At 42.6% G+C, this 21787-nt stretch overlaps 2 protein-coding genes across 5 annotated transcripts in view; one reads left to right on the top strand and one right to left on the bottom strand.

Moving 5' to 3' along the window:
• LOC118567219 (nuclear factor 7, brain-like) overlaps nucleotides 1–21787 on the top strand; it is a gene marked incomplete in the record, with an annotated part of 854268 nt that overhangs the window by 149069 nt on the left and 683412 nt on the right.
• Nucleotides 1–21787, bottom strand: part of raly (RALY heterogeneous nuclear ribonucleoprotein) — a 93793-nt gene that overhangs the window by 40771 nt on the left and 31235 nt on the right. For 2 of the 4 annotated variants that reach the window (XM_012879889.3, XM_021307235.2), the window contains exon 2: nucleotides 157–466. In XM_012879889.3, the coding sequence (XP_012735343.3) occupies nucleotides 157–412 (256 nt within the window). In that variant the 5' untranslated portion in view covers nucleotides 413–466. Of the gene's footprint in view, nucleotides 1–156; nucleotides 467–7679; nucleotides 8228–21787 lie in introns of those variants that run through there. The other 2 variants (XM_036151804.1, XM_036151803.1) reach the window with 2 other exon arrangements.

Genomic DNA, 21787 nt, shown 5'->3' with positions numbered 1-21787 from the left:
ACCCAGAGAGAAGCCACAGGGAGAACCTGCAAACCCCATGAAGGAAGACTCTAGGCTGGGCTTTGAACCCAGGACCCTCTTGCTTCAAAGTAACGTTGCCACCAACTGCCCCATCGTTCAGCCCTCAGTTGGAAATATTAAATCTAGGTAACTCACCCAGTGTTTGTCCTGCGAGCACCCTGCCGTTCTCCCCAATCACAGCCCCCCGTGCGTGCCTCTCGTTGGCATACTGGACGAAGGCAAACCCTTTGTGCACGGAGCAGCCGAGCACTCGGCCATACTTGGAAAAGATGCTCTCTACGTCTGATTTCTTCACCACCGCGGTGTTTAGGTTGCCGATGAACACTCGGGAGTTGATGGACTTGGGGTCTGTCTTGTTTGTCACGTTACTGGTCTGGACCTTCAGCGACATGCTGGGAAGGTGGATGTCTCGGGTGACGGATGAACGTATCAGGAGCCAGGAAGGCTGAAAGAGAAAAGATGCCGGCTGTTAGTCTCAGCAGACTGAGCTTTGTAGTCATGACTGGTTCAAAATAAGCAAACCAGGCGGGACAGTCCTGATGGGCATGAATACTTAGACATGCAATACAGAAGGTTCTTTTTTTATGATGTAAGGTTCTGAGATGTCTGGTGCAGCAGATCCTGGAAGACATCCTTAAAATCAACAAAAACGCAACCATAGTTTTGTAAGGTAAGTTTATAGCCAGAACAATCCGATTAGCTGAACAATGATTCTGTTTCATAGGTGCAACAAAACAAATAAGAATCAGAGTTTTATTTGGTGTTAGAGAGCCAGCCATGGTATTATAAGAGGGACAAAATTTTACAGTTACTGCAAAAGGACAAATCTACTGCTGCAGAAATCTGATTTTATCCTCTTGGCGTAACTATAGTTACTTCCAGATAACATGAACAGCAATGCTGCTAATTTATTGTTGTTGCATTATTTTTTGCCCTTTCCCTTTTTTAATTTATGCTCAAACTTATGTGTCTTAGTTAAAAGTCGTGCAGCAGCATTTTGCACCATCTGTAGACGTGCAACTAAAGATCCACTTACACCAAAACAAAGTGCATTACTGTAATCCAGCGGAGTGGTCACAAAGGCGTGGATTATTGCCTAAAAGTGTGAAGAAAAGTGGATTTGACAACAGCTTTAATCTCGCTGTCAAAGGTAATTGATGATAATCATTAATTTCTTTTATTTATTGATTATTAAGTGCCAGTAACCAAATCATCACACACACACCCAGTGAACTCTAAATATGTATTTGTGTTGATTTTTGGTTCCAAATTATTAATCATCATTTCTATATTGGTAATTAAAACCATAATTGCACAACACAGTTTTAATCCTTTGTAATTCTACTCACATTTTGTTGCACATCATCCCTCAAAACCTGAATCATGATTTTCTTTGCCATTTTTTCACTCAAAAAAGGAAAAGCCTCATCAAATCCCTTCAAACGTTTGTTAATCCCAACAGGAGGTTCATTTGTAGCTCACTGATCCATACATTTACTTCTAACATGCATCAGCTAACATAAAGCAGCATTTAATTAAACAAAAACACAATATAAGTCCCACAAAAGACAAATACAAACAACACTTAAGGTACTGTGCATATTTAACAGCGTAATAGCAGAAGGAATAAATGACTTGGAATAGCGATTAGTTCTGGACGTAGTTCTGCTGAAAGTACTTGATCAGCAGTAGGATCAATAGGGGGTGCTTGAGCGCTGCCCCCATCAAAATTGCAGGAAAAGGTATAGACCCAAACATAAATTATAAAAAAATCAATTATCACATCTGTTGTCTCATAAAATGTGTCTGACTTAAAATTTTTCAGCACTCCCATTCCACACTGGGTTCATCTGGAGTTGGTTTTTAGTGGAACTCATTTTTATTTATTTTTTTACCAGCATGGGGGGACAGACAGATGAGTGCGCATGTTTGTTTTAAAATTTTGCCATCCATCGCAAATGCAACCTTGCTGGTCTCTGATTGGTCAAGTATTCGCAGGGTGCAGCTCTCTGCACCCTGTGACCAATCAGAGCTGTTTGTGTCATTCTTCATCCAATCCCATTAATTCATCAAAGTCACACCCCTGGCAGCTAGCAGCGTGGACCAGCTGTATCGTCATGTTGTGCTTAACTCTCTCTGCTGAAGTGTAATAACCTGGGATCAGACATGGAGCAGATGCCAGAATCATCTCAACTGACTTCCATCTATGCAGACGAGTAGCTGCTCTATTCAGACATCCATTGTGTCCGACCTCTTGATCTAACATCCCTTGACTTTGGGTGAGAGTCTGACAGTAAATCGAGAGCTTTCCTTTTTGACCTAGCTGTTACAGATTTGGGCAACATATTAATGCAGATGAGCCCCAAATCTGTCAATCTATGTACTGCTTCATCTACCATCACTTCACCAAGATACCTAAGCTCTTACATTTAAGGCAAAGGTCGACTCCCAACCTGGAGGGAGACATTTCCAACCGTTTCTTGTTGAGAACCAAGGCCTCAGAGTTAGAGGAGCGGACTCCCATCCTGGCCGCTTCGCACTCGGTTGTAAACCACTCTAATGGTCACTGAAGGTCATGGAAAAACAATCCTTACTAAAAAGACTTGAGGTTTCCAAGCCAGATACTCTCCTCTCTACACCTATGACCTGAGATTTTGTCCACTGACCCCACAAACAGGATCTGGGACGAAGGGGTAGCGCAGGCGAAGTCTAAACTGTGCTGACCGATTTAAATCTTTATAGTCCAACCGAGGAAAAATTAGTGTCTTCGTTTAACCCATCCCTTAGGGAGCAGTGGGCTGCCACAGTGAATCGCACACAGGGGGCAATCTGGTTCTCTTACTCAGAGACCCACAGTAATAGACTGAGCTTCAAACCAGCAACCTTTGCAGCCTCTCCAAGATGCAAATGCCCAACTCTCCAACCACTAGATGACCACTCTCATTTGCCGAGAGGTATAGCTTATCGTATTTTCTCACAACCGTTTTATTAAGAAATTCGATTTGAATCCCGATTCACATGCCACAATCCGATTCTATCACAATGCATCGAGATACTTGAATTATTGCGATGTATCGCGATGCATTGTGACATTTTCACTGAACATTGTTAGAAAAAAATTCAGCCATTACCAGTGGCTGACTGGCTGTGTATGATCTGGATAGTGTCTTCAATTGATACAATTCATACATAGCTGTATTTATTGAAACGACTTTTGGAAGTATTGCCATGAAAACAAATATTACTGTTACTGGAGTGGACACACTGACAAAAAGTGCTTAGGATTTATAAAACTTAAAATAACAAAATAAGGATAATCAGTGCCGTTTACATGGCCTCAGTGGTCCTTTAAACCAATGAAGTTGTATTCAACTTGTTTTTGGCTGATGTTCGTCAACCATTCCTGCAATTTTATTTATTCATTTTTTTAAATTAATAATCGATACTTGGCATCAAGAATCGATGCAGCAGATCGTGAAACTTAGAATCACGATGCATCGTCATGACGATTATTTTGCACACCCCTAGATGAACAGTTCCTGTTTTTGTCACAACTGAACCTAACTTTGTCCAACATGCCATCAAACAGAAAACCAAGAAGGTCGCTGGACGACTGTGAGCTGGAGCAGACACAAGCTCAGCGGATCTGAGCAGACACAGCACACTCCATCCTCGTCCTTATCCCTTCTACAGAGATACTCACTCTACACAAGCCAAGATCCCAGATTACACAGATAAAAAAGCCAACAACGAAGGAAGATGGCACAAAGGTAGCGCAAAGTGACAAAATAAGAAATTAAGAAGTAGAAATGTAACAAGGAAATGTTATGTCGGGGGACAAAAAAATAAGATAAAAGCATTAAGACAGGAGAGGATGGAGGTTAAAATAGCAAGATGGCTCCAGAGCAGGAGAAGATAAGGTTGATGGAGAACAGCATAAAGTGGAGGAGAGAAAGGGCAGGACAGGAGAAATGAAAAATGTTGAGGGTAAAGAGATAAAGAGCAGAAAGTAAAAATGATGGAGTCGAAGCTGCCAGAGAAGCAGAAGAAAAGAGGATTTTGTCTCAACATATGTAGCTCTAAAATGGTCACGCTGGTGTTTTTCCCTGAAATTTAAGTTGAAACTTAAGTTGTTTTGATAATAAATTGAATAGTAAAATCAAGATTTTACACTAAATATATATTTACAGCTGGTCAAAGTTCACAAAGTACATAGATGTCAATCAACAGGAGCAAAACATGCCAAAGTTCCCAGTGAAGGACCATGTTTGTGATAAACACCTGAGAATGGGAAAAGGGATGAAGAGAAAAGTTTAACGTCCATTCTGAAGCAGCTGCACTGAAACAAAATCAACTCTAACCTCTTTTAAAGACACGATAGACAAAAAATGGGAAATAGCAACAGAAGCCCTGATAGAGATGTTCATGTAGTTTGGTTTTTGTTTTCATTCAAGCTCTTCTAAATAATTCTGCCGGCCTCATGCGTGTTGTTGGGTCCAACTATAAAATCAGACAGGATTGGTTAGGTATTAGGATCAGCGAGACTATTATGAGTATGATTATTCTTAGAAGAATGTTCTCTTCTAGTCTTAAAGGCCAGGATTTCAATTAAATTCAATTAAATTTTATTTATATAGCACCAATTCATGAAACACGTCATCTCAAGGTTCTTTCCAAAGTCAGACTCCATCAGATCCTCCAGGTTGGTCAGAAAGTTTCCTCTCTAAGGAAACCCAGCAGGTTGCATCAAGTCTCTCCAAGCAGCATTCACTCCTCCTGAAAGAGCGTAGAGCCACAGTGGACAGTCGTCTGCATTGTTGATGGCTTTGCAGCAATCCCTCATACTGAGCATGCATGAAGCGACAGTGGAGAGGAAAACTCCCCTTTAACAGGGAGGAGAACCTCCAGCAGAACCAGAACCAGGCTCAGTTTGAACGCTCATCTGCCTCCACCCACTGGGGCTTAGAGAAGACAGAGCAGAGACACAGAAAGCACAGAAGCTCACATTGACCCAGGAGTACTTTCTATGTTAGAGAAGACAGAGCAGAGACACAGAAAGCACAGAAGCTCACATTGACCCAGGAGTACTTTCTATGGTAGAGAAGACAGAGCAGAGACACAGAAAGCACAGAAGCTCACATTGACCCAGGAGTACTTTCTATGTTAGAGAAGACAGAGCAGAGACACAGAAAGCTCAGAAGCTCACATTGACCCAGGAGTACTTTCTATGTTAGAGAAGACAGAGCAGAGACACAGAAAGCACAGATTTCAGCTGTGCAATCAGACGCAACAGTTGCTGCAAACAACATGTAACCTCTGATCTATGCTGCCTTACGTCAAAATGTTGGGCTGTTGGTGGTGGTGTCATGGTGTGGGGGAAATTTTCTCGACCACAGCATACCTGAGTGTTGTCTACACATCCCATCCACTCATGTCTACCTCTAGCTGGATAATGCTCCGTGTCCAAAGCTCAAAGCATCTCAAACTGGTTTCTTAAACATGAATCTGTTTTCCAATGGTTTCCACAATCACCAGATGATCTCAACCCGGCAGAGCTGCTTTGGGACGTGGGGGGTTGAGAGTTTTGTCAGTATCTGACATCCCGTTGAGCCATGAAGACTTCTCAAGGCAAAAGGAGGTCCAAGTCATATGTCTTGCACGATTATTTCAGCATTATCTTCCTGCAAAGTGAAAGAGAATATTACCTAATATCCATCAATTATCTATACCCGCTTGTCCGAGCAGGATCAATGTGGAGGCGAAAATGTTAACCAACGTTTAAAACTAAAACCTGTTTTTTTTAAACCAAGCATTGTATATTTGCTTTCTTCAATTATCTATTTTCTCACCAGTTTTCCTCAATATGTTCTGAGGAAAAACTGGAAATGAAGACGTTGGTGAAGGGCAGCGGCAAAACCAGAGTTTTTCTGTTGGTTTCAGCGAAAGGAGTGGCTAACTGCAAGTGTAGCTAAGAAATCTCTTTTCTGCTTTTTGTGTTTGCTGTTTGGAGGAAACACAGCTTGGACTCAACCAGGAATTGTCGATCTAAAACATTAATCATTGAAACCTTTGATGGCCAACTGGCATAGGCTCTGTGTAAGCTTGTTTTTTTGGTTTGTTTTGGTGGCTTTTTAGTGGTTGTCTTGGAGCTGAAAAAGGACGTGTCCACTTACAGCAGGTTTTATTTATTTCAAGTTGCAAGCTTCTGTTGTTGGAATCCAGTCTGCAGCATTTTATTACGTATAAATCTGTTAGCCCACCCTACAATTATCACCACCAGCCGCCACTAGTCTAAACCCATCCTGGCGTCAGTGACTTTCTAGCCCCATTTCCACTACCCTTGTTAAACTGATCCAGGCCGAGCTCGGACCGAGCTTGGATCAGTTAACCAAGCCGAGCTTGGTTCTGATGACCGTTTACACATCACGCTATCCCGGTTCCTTGGTTTCCTCACCTCTTAGTGACGATCTGTGGTACTACTGCTCTCTGGGATTGAAGGAGGAAATCAAGCAAATAAAAATGGCGGCACCCGTAACATGAAGTTATGTTTGGTTATTTTTCGTTGTTTGCAGAGAGTCAGACGAAGATGGCAACTTTTGGTGAATTTATTTGACAGAGTCGGCTTTTGGGACGTGGATAAGACAACCAAACGTCTAATAAGGATTTACAGACGCAGGAAACAACGATAGACGCTGAGGTTCATCACACTGCTAAGCAGAATCATCACTGGAAATCATGTGGCACGGAAAGGAAGCTAGTATTATTATGAATGTCTGAAATGTCAGCTGGCTGTAAGGAGATGACGCGGTCTGCTCATGCGCTGTTTGTTATCAGAGAACCGAGCTACTGAAGAACCGAGCCGAACCCACACATGGAACTAGTCTGCATTTAGCGCGGTCCGGTTGTATCTGGCTCGGTTCAGTTCAGTTTGCGTTCCATTTACACTCAACAGTTATCTCAGTTACCGAGCTCGGACTGGTTCTCGGCACGGTTAAAAAGGGATAGTGGAAACGGGGTAATTGTGTGGAGGAGTTTAACTCCTGGTTAGTAGAGCTGGGTTCTACGAGGACAGCACACTCTGTGTGTTTAAGCATTAACAATTTTGCTTTTCATACTTTTCATACATTATTTCCAAAATGCTTCCGGCTGGTTTTGGCGATTTCATTTGGAAGTTTTGGTTCTGATTTGCGTTCAAGCAACATTTTGTGTATCAGTCCTTAATATTTCTACATGATTCTTGTGTTCAAACATCGGTGGTTGTGGTCTTGACCTCTTCATCTCCTTGGAAAAGATTATTCTCCTCAAACAGGCTGGGAGAAAAACAACATGGTCTGCTTCCAGTCTTGCTGGAACATACAGAGCAATGGCGGCTAGATTAATTGGACTGGACTGGCGCAGCAAGACACTCTGGAGATGCCGTTTGCATTTCATGTGTGGTACCTTTAATTTTTACCCAAAGCGTAAAGCATCATTAAACTTTCACTCACATGGTCAATAGAAACATACGCGTAATTCTTACAAAGCCCTGTTTCTAACACAACATCCCTTCATGTTCTGCAGCAACCACACTCCCACACAGGCACACACTGAAATATCGCTGGAGGTGACAGCTGTGGAAAAAGGATAAACCGGGATCTGTGAAGGGCACACGGACTCACAGTGGGCTTCTTGGCTTGGTGCATAACTGAAGAGTTGAGCTGGAAGCCCCCCGAGCGAAGCTGCAGGCTGAGCGAGCGTGGACATGTACAGCTCACCTTGGTGCTCCAATCCACACGGAAATTCAGACCGGAATAAAGTTCATACATGAAATCAGGAGATGGAGGGATGCTGGTGAATGAAAATTACCACGAAAAATAAATAAACCACGCCTGATTCCTCAGCCTTGCAGGGTTGGAGAGTCAGGCTGACTAACAGCATTATTATTCTAGATTCACAAAAAATTCAAACCATGCAAATGACAGCGCATTGATTTAACATGGAAATGTGGCAGATTTGTTTTCATCAGCAGTCATGGGTTGACGATTTAAAATGCAATAAATTAGACACAAAGAGCTCCCAGGAAAGAACATCCCATTAAAACCTAATATGTTGTTCCTTATTTCCATAAATCTAGTTTATGCAAACTAAATTTGATTTGATTTGAAATAAACTAAATGGGTGTATCGTACATGAGGCTTTCAGTAGGTTGACTGAATATTAAAATCATTTAAAAAAAATATATCACCTTCTTCTCTGGTTGATTTTGTTTCCCAGAACATTCGGGTATCTCAGCCTCGAGGATTATTACAAAGAAATCCTCTTGGTCAGCCCAAAGGGAGAAATATTTCTTCTACATGTCCATTTTACTGTTTGAATTTCTGCTGCCATTTAAGTCCCGACCACCATAGAAAGCCTTTCAGCACATTATTACACCTGAAATATGAGACAGCACTGCTGTGCTTAACAATGGAAAGGTAGTCTGCTTCATTCTTAATAACTTCCTTACAAGAAAAATCTGTTCTTTAATTTATTGCTGGGATGAAAACAGCCAAAGGGAGCTTTATGGACATTTTGAAGAGATTGCTGACCATTGTTCTCATCAAGAGTGGCATTGACTGGGTTTTGCTTTTAGAATATTTGAGCATTTTATACTTTAAATGACGAACGTTGAAAAGCAGGAAATTCAGGAGGAAACAGAAGATCTTAAGTTTTTTTAGGTACATTTTTGCTTCTTTATACAGAAAATTTATCCTTAAGGGTAAAAGCTTTGTGGCAGCGTGCTGCAAACATGCACTCTTCCACAACTTGACTTCAACGCCTCCCTCTTTGCTTGAAACTAGTCGTTCTAAACTCCAGTCCTGCAGGGCCGGTGTCCTGCAACTTTCAGCTCCCGTTCTGCTTCCACACACCTGACACCAATATGAGCTCATTAGCAGAGCTCTGCTGAGCCTGACTGCATGCTAGTCAGGTCAGCCATTCGATCCAGGCGTGTAGGACAAGGGACACGTCTAACAGTTGTAGGGCAGCGGAGTTTGTGACCAGTGATCAAACTGAAGACTGGTGTCTAACTGAAACCAACAGAGCAACAAAGCCGGAGCTGAAAGTGTTCTGTTGCTTCTGACTTTGCTCTTTGGTCCTCCTCCTGGTAAGTAAAATGTAAAATTTCCATTTCATTTTATGGCAGATAAAACTGGACAGTGGGTGAAAGACACCAGTGTTTTTTTAAAAGTCTGATCACATTGAAACAGAGAAATTGAAGAGAACAAAACTTTTCATGAACAAATAAATAAATGCAGAAAACAAGTCAAGCTGTGAACTTAGGTCAGAATGTTCAGGTAGGAACTATGAACACAAATTGGTTCATTTTCAATGATGAGTGCAAGACTTAAAACTAGTTCAGTTTGTTTTTATTATATCTGTCAGAAAAAAATGGTAATACAAACATGAATATATTGTGTTACTCACACCACCTCTACTGTGCTTTCTTCCCTCACTCTGCTGCTTTCTGTTTTAGCTGTAGAGTCAGAAAGGTCAGATCAGAGACCTCAAGCTGTAACTTTCTTAGTTTTTACTGATTTAAGCTCGTTCCAGTGAAACTTTATCCTGAATAGAAACAATTCTCCCGTTGTAGCTTTGGTTTAGACGGGTCGGATCAGAGACATTAAGTTGTAGCTTTGAAGAATGTGTGAATTAAAAAAAAAAATAAGCTTTGAATTTTTAGTGATGAAACTCGTTCCAGTGAAACTAAATAAGTTATTCTAGTTGTAGCTTTGGAAAGGTTGGACAGAATTACTTTGGATCAGAAATCCCCATGAAAATACTTAGCTTATTTCTTATTAAATGAAACAATTAAGTCTTTCTGTATGTTTAAAAAAATTATTGTGGTCAAGGACTTATTTAGCTTTTATCTTTGTTTTTCCTGTGTCTGTAATGTTTTTGTGTTCATGTACAGCACTTTGAATGATTGATTTACTACTGAAAAGTGCCAAATAAACTTACCTTACATATCACAGTCATTGTGTATTAAAAACCAAGTTAGGAATGTCTCAGTTCAGCATGTCGTTTTGTGTTTGGACGTAATTCAATGTAACAGCACATCATTGGCTCGTCCTCCGGCTGTTTGTGTTGTAGTTCATGAGAGACGTAGTTCTTAAAATGGGTGAACTGTAACTGACCATGCAGTACCATCAAGTTAAAGTAAAACAACTGTAATCTGTTGTGATCGTCACCACTAAGGTACGTATTTTCAACCAATAGAAACAAACTGAAGCAGTCAAATTAGTCAGTTAGTGAAAAACCTTTGAGTGAACATGTATTTTTAAGGGCTCTGTAGGACCTCCAGTTAACCCACATCCAGGTTATAACAAACAAACACCTCCCATAAAGGCTAAGCTTTTCATCACCCTGGTTCTGTGTGAGTGCCTCTTCCTGATCAGAGGATCCCTGCTGGAAGGCTTGGTACAGGCTGTCTGTAATCACAACCATCTGACTGCTGAGAAAAAGGAGCTGCTAGACGCTCACGTTTCCTGATGATCAACCTTGTAGAGTCAAGCCAGCTGTGCTCATGTTGTCTCTTTTTCAAAGTTCCTTGTGATTCTATATCTTATTCATGGTTATCTACTCATCTCACCACTAACAAACCGGCAGGAGCTTCACTCCTTCCACGATGCTTCCAAACCCTGAACAGCAAACAGATTTGAAGCCAGGACCTTTCCAATGTGCCGTAAAGGCCCCAACAGCCGTACTACGGTGCATCATGGTGACCAATGTCATTCTTACAGGTTAAATGATTAAGATGGAGGAGAGGAGGTGCTAGGTTATTGCTTTTGTCAAACAATCACCCTTTAATGGTTAAAAACTTTAATAATTAAACAGCAGATGATGATCTATATGTTCAGTTTGCATGCTAGTTCATATTTCCACAATTAAAATGAATCGCATTAATTCATGAATATTCTCCAATTAAAGCCAGTAAAATAGTTTCTTTACGTTTGGCTCTCAGCCCCCTCTTCACCTCTCTCTCTCTGGTTTTCTGTGCTCACACACACCAAATGTTAGTGCTAATTACAAAGAAAGCTGCTCAAACTTACATTTCTGTTTTTGCAAAGGTAAAAAAATCTCCTAAATAGTAACATGTGTACCTGCATCTCTTAATCATGCTCCCACAAACTAAATCTTCTGCTTCAGAAAGACCTGTTTTACTCTTTATTTTCCAAGGCTGCATGTTAAGATCCAGATGCTCTCTAAGTGAAGACCTCTCTGCAGAAAACTTTCAGTTTGACGGTCAAAGCGTGACAAAAGTCTGTTTTTACGGCTACATTTAGGATGCAGTCACCCAGCACCGCTGTACAACATCCTGACACCTTCAGTAGATGAGCAGACCCTGCACTTTCTGTAAAGGAGCACACTTTGTCGTCAGACTGAGCAACACGGAGGTCCATGATTCCAATAAAAACTTTTTAAGGCAACAATACCTGATGCAACAACAGCAGTAGAATGGATTTGCAAACATCAAATATAAAAGTGACCCGGTATGGCCACTGTAGACAAAACTATGTGCAAAAGAGGTTATAAAAGTATCAATAGAGAAGGACTGTGACAGAATGAGGTGTTTTAATGGTGGTACCTTCATGCCTGACAGCTCACAGTTTACCTCCAGCTTTGTCTCCATGGACTCCTCCATCCCCACACCTCCACAGGTTGCCCATAAATCATTGCCACGCGGGCCAGCGAGCGGTAATAGAGACAGATAGTCCCTCTTAGACCACATTAATGAACTGTTGTTGCTGGAATCAAGACAACCGTTGGAGAGATCGATACTGCATCGTTCTCTCCTCTGCATCCTCTGCGGGCTCGACATCAGCGCAGCACCGGTTCAGGTGGGCAATTACCAGGAGGGCGAAGTTACTGGATCAATGCTTCCTGAAATAAGAAGGCTAAGTGTGAACTGGTCCAGGACCAGTTGGGTTGAGTGGAGGGAAACTGGCTGAAGCCCAGCCTTTGTTCATCAGTTTAACACTCTTGGTTTTCTTTGTAGACATTATTCAGCCGTGGTGATGAGATCAGAACATTAAAGGTGTCACTACGGACATCCAAGGCAACATTCATTTTAAATGACAATATTATGTTATATTAAATACATTTTGATTATTATTATTGAAAAGTTACTTTATTTCAGTAACTCAGTTCACTGAGGGGAAACACATGAACACAGACAGACAATGTTAGTTATATTTTTTGACCTCCAGCTAATCTAAAACACATTTAAGTTTGAATATTGCATCAGACCAATACAAAACAATTTTTCCGGCAAAAATGGGAGCTTAATGAAAAGTGTTTATCGGCTTAAAGGTTTATTGTTTCTTTTTCAAATGGTAACTTTTAATCTGACAAACAAGCCTCTTCGCAATGCATATGCTAATTTATTGAATAAAACTATGTATTCATATTTCCGTTGAAAACATATATATTTAACCTATTTTATATGTTATAGTTGAGGCGGTCCTCATTGGGAGGACGGTAGAACCAAAGTCAGATTCCTAGCTGTAAGGAGAAACTTAATTAAACTGATTTAGTTTTAAAGTTTCTGCTCCTCCCCCATCAGTCTCTCTGTGGATGAACAAACACCATCAGTATTTTCATCAGCTCGTGATGAGAACATGCTGTTGATGTCATTTTCTGTACTGAGCGCCATATAGTAATTTAAGCGGGCACTATGGTGCTTCACAGGTCCACTCAGAAGTAATCACGCCGCCTCGGACAGACCGTCCTCATTCTGACTCCCTTTAACGCCACAGAGACTTAGAGTGTGGGACCTCAGGCTTTAGACACGTTCTTATTCCACCTGTTGCTGCATTAATGAAGTTCTGACGCTGTAGGAGGAGTGAGATCGACCTGAACTGTCTAACTTTTATCCCAACAACTAAAACCCAAAGAAAATTAGATTTTATTTATTTTAATCTCCCGTCCCAAATGAAAATGTTCCTTGTATCCGTTTTTATTTTGCTCCTGCTTCACCACTGAGCCACATATTCTTTGTTCTTCTTTTCCACAGTAATCCTCTTCCCTTACAGCGTTCTTCATCATTGCCCTTCTTAGTCCTTCGTTCTCTTTCCTTTCAGTCATTTCTTACTCATCTGATCTCATTTCTGTCTTCTTTGATATTCCTGTCTTTTCTCCCATCCCTTCTCATCTCTGCTTTTCTTTGCTCTTTTCATTAAAACCTGTCTTTTTTTAGCCTTTAATTGTTCTTCCTCTCCTCCAGTTTAATCATCATCATCATCATCATCATCATCATGGTCCCCTGTTTTCTTTGCCCCTCTCTGTCTCTACTTTCCATCAGAGTTTCCTTCCTTCCTTCTCCAAATGATGAACGGCTGGTAGCACCACTCATCCATCTACTGGGCAGCATCATCCATCTATCTCTGCATGCCCCCCCCCCCTCCCCCCCCCCCACCCCCTCACATAACAGCAGAGCAAACAAACACAGGAATGAAAAGCTGCATAAAACCCACACAGGGTCCTGACGTCCACAGTGGGGGAAAAAAACAGATGACGTGTAATTTTAAATGGGTTAGCCATGCAACCCCCCCCCCCCCCCCCCACACACACACACACACCCTGAGGATATGTCACTACCGCTTCTGATTATAGAGCCTCTATAGGAAATCAATTCCTCCTTCACTACGGTCCTACATCTCCCACCTCCGACTCCTTTCTCCTTCCAGCTTGCCTCCCCCATCTCACCAGTTCATCCCAGCTCCACTGATAAACAACACATGGAAGAACAGCAAAATGCAGCTTTAGCGAAAATTCAGACTGAAGAAACACTATTGCCTACCTCCATCAATCAGGGACTCATCCGCCTCCAACGCAAGCCAATCAGCTTTGAACTGCTCCTCCTCAAAGCCAATCAGCATCCTGGGTTCATCTTAAAAAGAACTCCACATCCTCATCTCGGCCTTGTCCTCAGCGAGCAAGCAGTGGCTGCGCGTGTCCGGTTTGGACTCTGTCGACCGGTTTCAAGAGACAATAACTTATCCTGAAATCCTCCTGCCATAGGAATACCGTCTAGCTGCACATCTTCCTTCCCAACCTCTGTTTTCGTCAGCTCCGGTTCCTGGCGCAAAGAACTCGCAAGCAACGCAGACGCGTCGCAACTCTGCCTAAGTTCCGGTCAGCTTCGCTTCATAGCGCGCCGGGGTCTTTCTCAAACTGATCCCGTGGGGCAGGCTCTTGGTTCGCGGATCCGCCGACTCATCCGGGACCTCCTCTGGTTCTCATCGGCTTTGCGGCGCCACCTTGCCGCTCGTCCCGGCCGCATCTTTTCAGCCGGATCTACTCTCTCATTCACTCGCTAATGCGTTCGGAGCCAGCTCAGGTAATATGTATTCACCCATGTTTGTTTTCGTTTTCTTCTTCTTCTGGTGTTGCCGGTAGCCACCGGGCTTGTGGTGGCATTGCTGCCACCTACTGGTTGGAGTATGAAGTGCATTTTAAAATTCAGCAATTGATACCAATCGTTATTAAACCGCTGCAACTCTGGTGCAATTTGGCATCCGCTTGGACTGGTCTGTATTGGGTTCAGACTTCTCATTTATGCTGACCAGGCCACTTCTGTCACTCTTGTCATTTCAATGTTTTGCCAATCAATTATTCAGGTGTTGTGAAATGATACATGTTAGTTATTTAAGGTTTAGTTAGTAGGTATTATCTGAATGTCAGCTGGGACCCTACATACGGATGGCTGTGGGGGATGGTTTGAGTATTGGGCGATCTTTAACAGCAACTTGCTCATGTATTTAGGGATTGTCTATTTCTTCTTTTAGGTTCAAGGATTCATTCAAGATGAATAACCGGAGAGCATCACTGAAGGTGCTGTTGTCTGGTTGATACTATTTTCAATTACGGATCCTCTCTGCAGTTGTGAGGCTAACTAAAGCTACTAAGCAACGAGATCATCAGTCAGCAGGATGCAGTGCAGAATCTGAATTAAATTATTAAATTCATCCAAATGACATGGAATAAGCTAAATAGCTAATCGATTCATAACAGCATTTGGTATGCGTTTAGCACTCTACGTATTTATGAGCTAAGCAAACATTATCGATTATGTCTTAAGAAGTGTTAACCGTGTTTAATGGTCCTTCATTTTCTGGATGTTTTCTTCTTATAGATATTCTTTTCACTATTCCCAGTTATTTTCTCAAACTAAACCTGTCAGCCTGCATTGAGTTCTACGTATTGATCTTAACCTAGTTCCATGATGGCTTTTGCCTGCAGACAAGCTCTCGAATTCTGGATATCAGTTTCATTCTCATATCAGTTATTTCTGAGCGTCAGCTGCTCTCCTCGCTCGGTCACCTCAATCTCGCAGGTGCATCATTTCAAGAGTCACGTTTTTATTTCCAGGCAGCTTGAGCTCACTAATTCCGTTTCCTTCCCTCCTAGAACAGGATACTCTGGTTAAGAGTTGCTGTTCTGAACTTTCCTTCTGGTCTGGCATGCTTCCCGTCCGGATTTGGAACACACTTTCTATAATGTATTTTGTCTGTAGATGCGTTAAATTTTACGGATGTGCATCCGTAAGTTTTGGAGGATTCTAAAAACAGTTGGTTTGCAGATTCGTGAAATTGTCAAAGAAATCGTTAATCTTGTGACCTTTCATCTAGAGTTATTTCAGCATTCAGGATGTGAGCTGCGCAACAGCAGACGCTTGTGGAGCCCAATCGTAGGTGATGGCTATCATCAGCATGCCTCACATATCTGCTCTTACTTTTCATCTTAGCCGCCTAATGCTCATCTTAAAGGTAATCTAACTACGAATACTGGTGGTGGATTCAATCTCATTCAAGTCTCATTAAGCCCGCGTCCTGTCCTGTTCATTCCCTCTTGGTCACTCATTCATTTATGTGCATCATCCCTAAGCATCCTCTGTTATTTATTCTGTCATCCAGGCGTCCCGCCATGCAGGCATCCTGTTGTTCTGTTCATTCTTTCATGGTCATTCATTTATTCATGTTCCCTGCCATGTTCCCCACTACGTTCCTTGCATACTCCTTGCATGCTTCCTGCATGCTCCCAGTGTGCTCCCTGTGTGTTCCCTGCCATGCTCCCTGCCATGCGGCCTTCCCTGCCATACTCTGCCATGTTTCCTTCTACGCTCCCTGCCGTGTTTCCTTCTATACTCCCTGCCGTTTTTCCTTCTACGCTCCTTGCCGTGTTTCCTTCTACGCTCCTTGCCGTGTTTCCTTCTACGCTCCTTGCCGTGTTTCCTTCTACGCTCCTTGCCGTGTTTCCTTCTATGCTCCTTGCCGTGTTTCCTTCTATGCTCCTTGCCGTGTTTCCTTCTACGCTCCCTGCAACGCGGCCTGCCCTGCCATGTGTTTCCTTCAATGCTCCTAGCCATGTGTTTCCTTCTATGCTCCTAGCCATGTGTTTCCTTCTACGCTCCTTGCCGTGTTTCCTTCTACGCTCCCTGCAACGCGGCCTGCCCTGCCATGTGTTTCCTTCCATGCTCCTTGCCGTGTTTCCTTCTATGCTCCTTGCAACGCCCTCCTCCCTGCCATGCGGCCTGCCCTGCCATGTGTTTCGTTCCATGCGGCCTGCCCTGCCATGTGTTTCGTTCCATGCGGCCTGCCCTGCCATGTGTTTCCTTCTATGCTTCTTGCCATGTTTCCTTCTATGCTCCTTGCCGTGTTTCCTTCTATGCTCCTTGCCGTGTTTCCTTCTATGCTCCTTGCCGTGTTTCCTTCTATGCTCCTTGCCGTGTTTCCTTCTATGCTCCCTGCCGTGTTTCCTTCTATGCTCCCTGCCATGTTTCCTTCTTTGCTCCCTGCCATGTTTCCTTCTATGCTCCTTGCCATGTTTCCTTCTATGCTCCCTACGTTCTCTGCCATGCTCCTTGCGTGTTCCCTGCGTTCTCAGCCATGCGTTCTCTGCCATGCGTTCTCTGCCATACTCCCTGCGTTCTCTGCCATGCGTTCTCTGCCATACTCCCTGCGTTCTCTGCCATACTCCCTGCGTTCTCTGCCATACTTCCTGCGTTCTCTGCCATACTCCCTGCGTTCTCAGCCATGCGTTCTCAGCCATGCGTTCTCTGCCATGCGTTCTCTGCCATACTCCCTGCGTTCTCTGCCATGCTCCCTATGTGTTCCCTGCGTTCTCTGCCATGCTCCCTGTGTGTTCCCTGCGTTCTCTGCCATACTCCCTGCGTTCTCTGCCAAGCTCCCTGCGTTCTCTGCCAAGCTCCCTGCGTTCTCTGCCAAGCTCCCTGCGTTCTCTGCCATACCACCTGCGTTCTCTGCCATACCACCTGCGTTCTCTGCCATACCACCTGCGTTCTCTGCCATGCTCCTGTGTGTTCCCTGCCATATTTCCGGCCATGCTCCTGTGTGTTCCCTGCCATGTCCCCTGCATGCTGCCCGCCTTGCTCCCTGCCATGATTATTCATTCATCACGTGCATCAGCCCAAAACTGACCATTAAAATCACTTTCCACCTCTCCATCAACCTCACCTCATCTTTCCATTCATCTTGTTTAATCCTGGTAAGCCTTTGCAGCAATGGCCCTCTTTGCTAAGCTTTCACATATTTTCTCCTTCTTTACTCATCCTTCTCTCTGCCTTCTGAACTTGCTGACGCTCTGGCCTGGACCTCGGCATTTTTGGGGGGTAATTTCCCTATTCTCATACATCTGCTTATCTACGTTAAAGTATAAATCACCGTTTATGTTCCTGCTGAGGTCCGAGCGCCAAAGTTTAAACTATTGTATCAATAAATTCCTATCGCTTTTCTCTCTTTGTGAGTCTTTAGTTTGAAATGATGCTAAAGCGGAAATACAACCGAAGAACTCTTGCTTACTTCCATTCAATCAGAGGCTTGTCCGCCTCCGATGGAGCATTTGCTTCAAGCCACACCTCCTCGAAGCCCAATCATCCAGTGTTCACCTTAAACAGCAACTCCAAATCATCTCTCAGCCTGCTTTTGGCAAGCGCAAGAACCATTGCACTAATATCGTATTTCGCTTCAGACATTCCCCTTTGCAAGCCTTTCAGTTCCAAGTATCATCCCGTGACCGACCATCTCTATTCATGCACTTTACCATACACCTCACCTCATCTCCCCATTCATCTCACTCAACTTTGGTAGGCCTTCGCGGCAACCGGCCCTGTTTGGTAAGCCTTCGCAGCACTTTTCCTCTATAGCTCATCCCACTTGTCTCTGTTTTTAGTTTAATCCAAGTCTCATTGTCTTTCAACCATGCAGACGCATCGGCCTCGACCTCGGCAATTTTTGGGGGGAAATATCCCTATTCTCATACGCCTGCTAATGCATATTCAAGTATAATTCAGCGTGAATTTTTCCTGCCGAGGTCTGAGCGCCAAACTCTTAAAATATTGTATCAATAAAATTCTTCTAATTGCCTTTTCTTTCTGTGTGAGTTTTTCAGATTGAATTCAGTGATGACAAGGAATAACTCACCCAACCCAAAATGCTCATGTGGGGAAAAAAAATGCGGGTATTCCCTGAAAAATGGATCCGATCAAAGTTCATTTCCAGAGGAAAAAAACTGGTGTTTAAAATCTGCCCGGATTCAAAGTGGCTCTCCTCCATCAGAAAGGGTGTGGGGGTAAAATGTAGTCTGTACTGGGAAAACAAATTCAATTAAATTTTATTTATATAGAGCCAATTCACAACACATTTCATCTCAAGTCTCTTTCCAAAGTCAGACTCCATCAGATCCTCCAGGTTGGTCAGAAAGTTTCCTCTCTAAGGAAACCCAGCAGGTTGCATCAAGTCTCTCCAAGCAGCATTCACTCCTCCTGAAAGAGCGTAGAGCCACAGTGGACAGTCGTCTGCATTGTTGATGGCTTTGCAGCAATCCCTCATACTGAGCATGCATGAAGCCACAGTGGAGAGGAAAACTCCCCTTTAACAGGGAGGAGAACCTCCAGCAGAACCAGAACCAGGCTCAGTGTGAACGCTCATCTGCCTCCACCCACTGGGGCTTAGAGAAGACAGAGCAGAGACACAGAAAGCTCAGAAGCTCACATTGACCCAGGAGTACTTTCTATGTTAGAGAAGACAGAGCAGAGACACAGAAAGCTCAGAAGCTCACATTGACCCAGGAGTACTTTCTATGTTAGAGAAGACAGAGCAGAGACACAGAAAGCTCAGAAGCTCACATTGACCCAGGAGTACTTTCTATGTTAGAGAAGACAGAGCAGAGACACAGAAAGCACAGAAGCTCACATTGACCCAGGAGTACTTTCTATGTTAGATGGTAATAGTGGATGATCTGCCTCCCCTGATGATGTCACAGCTAACAGAATGCCAGACCAGGTGTACCTTCAATGAAGAGAAAAATGACAGACAACAAAAAGTTAAAAGTTGAAATAACAACAAAAACACAAATTGGAGAGCAGTAGGAGAACTCATCAGAGTGAGAGAAATATACCCTGATGTCCTCCAGCAGCCTAAGCCTATAGCAGCATAACTATAGAGGTAGCTCAGGGTAACATGAGCCACTCTGACTAGAAGCTTTGTCAAAAAACAAGAGAAGTCATATTTCCCAGGACCAAACCCTTGCCACGTTTTTATGTAGAGAAAATTCAAAGCTGGAAGCTGAAAGTGTTGCATTTGTCCCAAGAAAAGCATTTACAGTTTACCTGTCAATGGTCATGTTATGGCTGTCTGTACTGTCTGCCATAACCCTGTTGCTTATGATTGGGTGAAGTCTTAAGTTGGTGTTTATATGTGGTTTGTGTTCATATTAAGATGCAAAGCAAAATGAAAAAAAAAGGCCAAATGTTAATTTATTCCGGTTTAGTTGTTGATTCAGAACGCTGAAGCTTGGGTAGATGCAGACCTGCTTCAGCTGGGAGGAAATGAAACATGCCGAGGAATTTCTGATGCCATTTCTTTTTGCCTTACGAGTTATTGTATAGCAGATAAAAACCCATTTTGGCTTGTAAATCTCTCAACCAAACAGTCTTTTCTCTGAATCTCTGTTGCCAGTTTTCAATTCTACTCTGCTAAAGTTTCAAATGTTATGAAAAAGGAATAAAACTACCTTCTTCTTTACGAGCTAATTTCCACTGAATCAATCTGAACATTTCTGTTCATTTAACACCAAGATGAAAATAGATTTAAATTACCAGGTTAACCTTTCTTATTAGATGGTTATTCCGTGGAAAGGAAGGGGAAGTAATTCATGTTTTATAGTTGTTGTGGAACAGCTTATTTAGACACTAGAAGAGATTTCAAATAAACTTAAATTGCCATTTGCTAGTAATTGATCTTAAATTGCTAAAATTATAAGCGATAGAATAAATCTTTTGAAGTCTCTCAGTTAATGTTTCTGGATAAACATTTGCCAGAAAATGTAAATTTACTGTAATTATAGTTTGAGCACACAGTACTGGAAACATTTTAGCATCAGTATTTTCTGTAAAAACTGAGGTTTAGTGCAGAGATGTTTAGATGATTTTCACATTTGTGCAGGTTTTTATTCTGCCCTGTGGTTGTTTATCATTTGCTCTCTTTCACAGTGATGCATGAATGAGTTTTTATTGTCATCAACTCATGGATAACTAACATGAACTTAAACTGACTGAGATAGCAGCAGATCTGGAGGAGAACCCTTATTTTAGGATTTAATCCATCTTCAACATCTATTTCAATTAAATTTTATTTATATAGCTCCAAGTAATATCTCATCTCAAGATTCTTTCCAAAGAGCCACAGTGGACAGTCGTCTGCATTGCTGATGGCTTTGCAGCAATCCCTCATACTGAGCATGCATGAAGCGACAGTGGAGAGGAAAACTCCCCTTTAACAGGGAGGAGAACCTCCAGCAGAACCAGAACCAGGCTCAGTGTGAACGCTCATCTGCCTCCACCCACTGGGGCTTAGAGAAGACAGAGCAGAGACACAGAAAGCACAGAAGCTCACATTGACCCAGGAGTACTTTCTATGTTAGAGAAGACAGAGCAGAGACACAGAAAGCACAGAAGCTCACATTGACCCAGGAGTAATTTCTATGTTAGATGGTAATAGTGGATGATCTGCCTCCCCTGATGATGTCACTGTTAAAAGAATGCCAGACCAGGTGTACCGTTCAGCTTTTGACAACAAGTCAAAAGCTGAAATGACAACAAGCAATGAATTATTCTCTACATGTTTTATTTACCATGTTCATTGCATTTATCACGTATTTACTCATTACTATTAAAAAGGCTTTAAGGATTGAGTTCATTCAGATATTAGTGTTTTTCAGATGACTTACAGAGTAAGGCTTTGTGAAGAGAAAAAGTCTCATGCAACTGTGATGAATTGCATCTAGCCGTCTGTGGTTACTACGTTCCCTGAGAACTGAATGCTCAATTGTTCTGCATAACTGAACTGCTAGTGTATAATGTCGAAGGTCACATTGCAGTTTGCTTCCCTGGGAAAATAAAAAGTATGGAAACAGCAGGTGTGCCTCAGAACGGATAGAGAGTTTGAAACTGAGCATGTCCCTGTGTCGTTCTCCTTGCAAGAAAATATCTAATGTCTGTTGTCTTTCTTCCCTTGTGGTGTTTAATGAATGTTTTAGGTGCTTGAACCTGGCACAATGCAAATTGGAGAACAGTAGGAGAACTCAGCAGAGTGAGTCTATGAAGCTTTGAGAAGTTCTATTTCTTTCTCCATGGTAGCAACATGTTTACATTAATGGTGGAAAATAAATCTTTTTTTACATCTTTTATGCACAGCTCCGGGTTTTGGGGTCTGCTCAGTTTTGTGTG

The sequence above is a fragment of the Fundulus heteroclitus genome, chromosome 20 (genome assembly GCF_011125445.2).
Source record: "Fundulus heteroclitus isolate FHET01 chromosome 20, MU-UCD_Fhet_4.1, whole genome shotgun sequence".
Classification (NCBI taxonomy): Eukaryota; Metazoa; Chordata; class Actinopteri; order Cyprinodontiformes; family Fundulidae; genus Fundulus; species Fundulus heteroclitus.
This window is presented reverse-complemented; position numbering and strand designations above follow the sequence as displayed.